This window comes from Guillardia theta (genome assembly GCF_000315625.1).
Source record: "Guillardia theta CCMP2712 unplaced genomic scaffold GUITHscaffold_15, whole genome shotgun sequence".
Lineage (NCBI taxonomy): Eukaryota > Cryptophyceae > Pyrenomonadales > Geminigeraceae > Guillardia > Guillardia theta.
The window spans coordinates 224,656-230,534 of NW_005434659.1; the positions used below are offsets into that span (position 1 = coordinate 224,656).

Sequence of the window (5,879 nt, forward strand, 5' to 3'; positions counted from 1 at the left end):
GAGGGAGGGAGGAGGAGAGAGGGAGGATAGAGGAGGATTAGTTAGAAGGAGTTATCTCACCTGTGATGTTCGTCACTTCCAGGTAGCTTGAGAGCCTTCTCTATCCAGCTGATCGCACCCAGCATGTCCCCTTGCGCGTGCCTGCCATGCTCTCCCCATCAGCTCGTGGGTCCTAGTTGAGAGGACGCCTTCACTTCGCAAGTCCGACGTTGAAGTATGACCTCGGATCCTTCGCTGCAGTGCTAGCAAGTCTCATGAAGACCTCCTCAGCCTCCTTGTACTGACAGCAGAACATGTGTCAGCTGTCGCAGCAACCATGGTGCAGAGAATTTGGTCCACCATGCCATGAACCCAGTATTCCTGCGCCTGAGCGTTCAATCTCGATATTTCGTCCACATTGTCCTGAGGAGTGCGATCAGCAGAAATGGCATCCAAGGAATGTTCTACACATCAAACCCACTGAGTGCAAGGGATCAAGATACGAGTCAAGACGAGGGAGAAGCAGCAGTCAGCTATGAGAGTGGATGGCATGGGATGAGGCGAGTGAGGGGAGAGGAGAGGAGAGGAGAGGAGAGGAGAGGAGAGGAGAGGAGAGGAGAGGAGAGGAGAGGAGAGGAGAGGAGAGGAGGAGGGTTGCTTTGCGACGATGCAGAGAGGAGGGAAAGGAGCAGAGAGGCTGAGCAACCGATACCGACGCATCCACACAACATTGCTGCATCTCTCCACCTTCTCGCTCCCTCCTATCCCGATCGTCGCCATGGCTGCAGCTATCAGCATCATCCTGGATCCCACCGCCATCGGGGAACTGTACCTTGAAACCCTCATCCCCCAACCGACCCGTTCCATCGATCCTAGATCTGATCCTAGATCCTGTCCTAGATCCTGTCCTAGATCTGTCCCAGGATCTGTCCCAGATCCTCCGAGTCCCAGATCTGGACTCAGGATCCGGATGATCTGGACCGACTGCTGGGTGCTGATCTGATCCCTGCAGCGATCCCAGCAGCGATCCTGCCAGCAGCGATTCCAGATCTGATCCAGGATCACAGTATGGTCCTGTCTCTGAGCCGACCATCTTTGGGCCAGTCGAAGGGATCAGAACTAACTACGGTACCGGAGTCGTCGCCACCCTGCTATCCTGCCAGCATCCAGTCATAGTGAAGTCTGATACTGCTGGGGACGTCAGGTCGTTGGGAATGCTGTTCATGAACAGAATCGGGGGCTCGGTGGATGGGGGCAGATGAAGGGGCGGACAGTTCTCTTACTGCCATTTGGGTGGAAGTGCTGTGCCAACAAGCCTGGCAGGAAGGAGGATGACGGTAGAGGATCGAGCTGTCGTCGGCATTGGCAAGATCTTGGCAGACCATCCTTCCAAGGTAGGTAGAGTGAGCGAGTTCCAGTAAGACAACAGGGAGGCAAGGGCTTAGGCGTGACTGCACGAGGAGGTGGTGGTGAAAGGGGAGGAGGAGGAGGAGGAGGAGGAGGAGGAGGAGGAGGAGGAGGAGGAGGTATTGATGATGAAGCAACGTAAGCAGCAGGAAATGAGGCACATCAAAGATCATCGAAGAGAATATGTGGTCCCAAAGACTGAAGGCTGTAGAATTGATGTTTGAGACTGATTATGGCGTACAGACCGAAAGCCATTTTCGATACGAGCACGGCACAACCGAGATGGGCAATCGGACAAAACGAGGATATAGCGTGGAGGAGACGCATCAAAAAATACATTCCTTGAAGTTTTATTTCGAAAAATATGAGAGAACTCTCAAAGAAAAGCTAGCTACGTCATCTTTCCTTTGCTTCCTTTCTTTGTCGAGGTAACTAATGTACATGTGCAAGTTTTTCGCAAGCAGTTTTCTTGTATCCAGAATGGAGGTCCAGAACATGATATATGCAACAGAAGGCATGTAGAAGTGGTATCAGAGGTTGATTGAGGGCATCAAATAAACCAGAGCATATCTTTTAGCGCCGATGAGTTCAGACTTTAACTTTCTCACTTTTGTGGTCCAGGCTGCTCTGGGATTTTTCTCTTGCAACCTGGATGTTTGAAAGCAATGTCCCAGCCGGTCCATCACATCTGATCAAGAATGATCTCGTCATGGTGATCGACTCTTCATTCATCTTGATCGTGAAGGATCCCCTTCTATGGTCGCTGATCTGCATTTTAGCAGCGCCTGTGCGCATGTGCGTTTCCAACGAGAGTGTACAAGAGCTGGAGGAAGACGCGAGTTCGTGTGAGCTGAGCAAGAGACTTGAGGGTCTACTAGTGCAGATGGAGAGGAGCAAGGAGCAAGGAGCAAGGAGCAACGATGATGGGAGTGAAGCCTGAGCGGCACAACAGATAGAGATGCTTTGCCCTCCTGCTGACAGTCAGTACTCGACCCCAATATCCGAAACCTCTCCTTTTCGTGCAGCAACAGTTGCTTGACTACTGCAGGAAATGTTCTTTTGCGTCAGCAGATCACGGACTTGGCTTCTTCACAGAGTAAAACCAGATCTTCTCGCCAACAATACCGCTGAACCACCCCTTCTCTCACCCCTGGGGACTACCCCACCCTACAGGAGACGGGGATCGCCTCCAAACCACTGATTTTCGGGGGCGCCAAGGTGGTACTTCATTTTATATGGCCACGGAGCCCAGACTAGCCGCGCCTGCGCCATGGTGCTTCCGATCTGCCCCACGGCCCGAGATCTGCGGGATCGACTCACCGGCACGGTAGACGGTAACAGTAATAAGTAGCTGGCTCACTGACCTACAAGTCGGCGGCATTTGCCGGGACTCGGGAAAATATCCGATAAGATTTTCAGCCCCGAGTTCGTAGCTCGAGCTGCGGCCACGTTTATCATCATCACACTCCGGTCACGGCACACGTTGAGTTGAGTAGTACGGTCGGTGGCACTGGCCCGGGCCCGGAGCCGGGCTGATTGCCACGGTGAGCCTCGGAGCGCCCGGCGGGCCCCGGGGCACCGGGCCAAACATTGAACAAGTATTTTAAACTCAATCAATTTTAAGTTACTATTTGTACTGTTGATACTTGTATATATTAATAATTATAGTGGATTTCGATTAAATGTAATATTGTTTTACAATGAACTTGTAACACATTTTTGTGGGGAAGGGGGCATGGCGCAGTTGCTTGCTGCTGTAGCGCCTCCTCGGACGGCACGAGGCAGACGCGATGGGAGACAAGAAGGCGCAATGGCGGAGTCGCAAACGTTGAAAGACATGCACATGCCCGTGGACAGATGCTCTTACAGACTCGTCTCTGCGATGGTTGGCAGGCATGGGTGGACTTGCTAGGAACGACATTCCCAGACTGTACCCTTTCAACTGCCTGACAGCCAGGAGAAAATTTTCCTCGTCCCCGATCCTTGGAATTTAGAATCTGCCTTTCCACGCTGCTGTGTACAGCGTCAAGCTCCGTGTTGAGTTGAACCCGTGGCTTTCCTTCATCTTGGCCCAACCATGTCGGTAGAGCTAGAGGTGCAGGTCCGCAATCTGGTGCAGCACCTGTCAACCCATCAGTCGGAGTGCACGTTGGATCAGGCTGCTCTACAGAATGTCTCGAGACTCTGCCAAGAGAGCTTGAATGGAGGAGACTTTTATGTGCAATCCCGACAAGTCGCAAAAGCGATCAAACTGCTTCTCCGAAATGTTACCTGCTGCGTCTACGAGCACAGGACCTGCGTTCACAACGTCCTCCTTGCTGTGTCCTCCCTCCACGATCTGATCTGCCGTGAGAAGGGGCTCTTGCAAGAAGCTTGCACAGTCCAGGTGGTAGAGGCTGATGGGACAGTTGACCGGAGGTGGATAGATGTTGTCGAGTTTGCGATGATGCTGCATTTCGACGACTTGGACATACAGATCCAGGGATGCCGGGTGATAAGAAAGTTCATCACGACTCTGTTCAAAGACAACAAAGTGATCGACGTCCCTCTCTCCTTCTCGGAGTCCCTTGCCAAGTTGTTGGACAAGTACCGCAGCAACTATCAAGTCGCCGAGGAGGTTGCGCACGTCGTGCAGATCTTGTGCTGGCAGTCCAAGTTCCCTCAGAAGTTCTCAGAGTTAGACTTGCCTGCCTTCCTCTGTGACATCCTTGTCTCCTTCCAGTCGAGCGAGCAGTCGGCCGACCTCCTGACCAGTGTCAACGGGGCCCTGACCACGATCATACTCCGAGGGAACGTGAGCTTCGAACATGTTGCGAGGATCGTCAGGAGCTGCACAGAAGTCATCCGGTCCTCCACCTCCAACCCTGTCGTTGTCAACAAGTCACTGACCACGCTGTGGATTGTCTCCAAGGGCGACGTGAGGATGAAAAGGCTCCTGATCGAGGGGAGTGGGGCGACCTCCGCTGAGACGATGGGGCAAGTTATGAGATCGGATCCCTTCTACACCAACCCGCAGATCCAGGAGGTTTGCTGGAGGATCCTGAAGAACCTCAAGGAGCTGGAAGACTTCAGGAGCTGGTGGAGCAGGAGCTGCAACGCCGCAGACATGCTGGTTCAGGTCAAGGCGGTCGTTGTGGCGAACAGGCTTTCAGACAGCACAGTCTCGCTCCCTGGGCTGGCCGAGACGGCATCCTGGCTGATCCGCTCGCTGGTGGAGGAGGACACTCTGAGTCGTGACCAGCACGCGCGCGATCACAATGACTGCTCGTGTTTGCAGTGCGAGGTGGGGGGGGCAGAGCTGTTGGTGGACGTTGTCTCGTGGTGCAACACATACTGCAACTCAGAGGAAGCATCGTCCGAGACCTTTCGGTGCCTGCAGGTGATCTGCCATGGGCACACGGTCAACGCTGCAAGGGCGATCCGCCTGAGCACAACGACGGCGATCAGCAGGGCAATGACGTGCAACATCCGGTCCCCTCTGGTGCAGAGGGAGGGGGTCCTCCTGCTGCTTGACATGCAGGAGACTTGCGAGGCAGCGGCGGTGCCGTTCCCCGCGGAGGACGTGATCCCAGTGGTCCTCTCGGTCCTCCGATACCACAAGGACGTCAGGGACCTTGTTGCTATCGCGCTCAGGCTGGTCAGCAAGCTCTCGTGGGTGCAGGGGCACCGGCTGCTGCTCAAGAACGGCTCAGCCTCCTCGCTGATCTTCGACGTCATGAGGAGGTACTCTGCCGACGAGCAGGTCCAGCTCGAGTCGCTGAGCTGCTTGCACCCGCTGGCGTGGAACTCTGAGATCAAGCAGGAGATCGCACAGCAGGACGGCATCGTCTGCGTCATCAGAGCGCTTGCCAACAACCTCTCCAACCTCAGGATCCAGAAGTGCGGGGTAGCGATCCTGGCCATCATGTCCTACTTCAACGACGCGACCAAGAGCAACATTCAGAGCCACAGCGGCATCAAGATAATCCTCAAGGCCATGAGGGTAACGGAAACTTCCAACCCCTCCCCACTCCTCTTATCCTCTCCCCTTCATGACTCCCGTCCCCTCGCCCTCACTCTCTTCCTCCCCCACCGTTTCTGTATCAATGTCTCCCTCTTCCCCATCTCCTCCTCTCTCCCCAACTCTCTTACCCCACTCCTCTCCCGTTCTTTCCGTCCCTCACTCCTCTTCCTCCTCCATCCCTCCCTTCCTCACCCTTCTTCGTTCACTTGGCTGATGGTTCTGCTCCAGATGTTCTCCGACAACGCAGAGCTGCAGATCGAGTGCGTGCTCGCGCTCTGGAGCCTGTCCACCAGCTCGCAGATCCCCAACAACGCAAACAAGGACGAGATGAAGAAGTACGAGCAGCTCTCGCGCGAGGTTGAGATCAGAAGGCAAGAAATCTCCGACGAGGATGGGATCGAGCTCATCGTCAGGCTGCTCGAGAATTACCTCGCAAACGACATGATCTGTGTGTCATGCTCTAGAGCCCTCGTCACGCTCTCTTTCAATA

General features: G+C 54.5%; 2 protein-coding genes across 2 annotated transcripts in view; one reads left to right on the forward strand and one right to left on the reverse strand.

The window, feature by feature from the left end:
* The window catches only part of GUITHDRAFT_135331 (hypothetical protein), a gene marked incomplete at both ends in the record, with an annotated part of 6,486 nt that extends 5,414 nt beyond the window's left edge, over positions 1–1,072 (reverse strand). Inside the window, 4 exons of the mRNA XM_005837070.1 lie at positions 61–141; positions 195–280; positions 316–402; positions 812–1,072. Coding sequence (XP_005837127.1) covers positions 61–141; positions 195–280; positions 316–402; positions 812–1,072 — 515 coding nt within the window. The remainder of the gene's footprint in view (positions 1–60; positions 142–194; positions 281–315; positions 403–811) is intronic.
* Positions 1,073–3,463: 2,391 nt separating this feature from the next.
* The window catches only part of GUITHDRAFT_161877 (hypothetical protein), a gene marked incomplete at its 5' end in the record, with an annotated part of 4,909 nt that continues 2,493 nt past the window's right edge, over positions 3,464–5,879 (forward strand). The window contains 2 exons of the mRNA XM_005837071.1: positions 3,464–5,368; positions 5,618–5,837. Of these exons, the coding sequence (XP_005837128.1) occupies positions 3,464–5,368; positions 5,618–5,837 (2,125 nt within the window). The remainder of the gene's footprint in view (positions 5,369–5,617; positions 5,838–5,879) is intronic.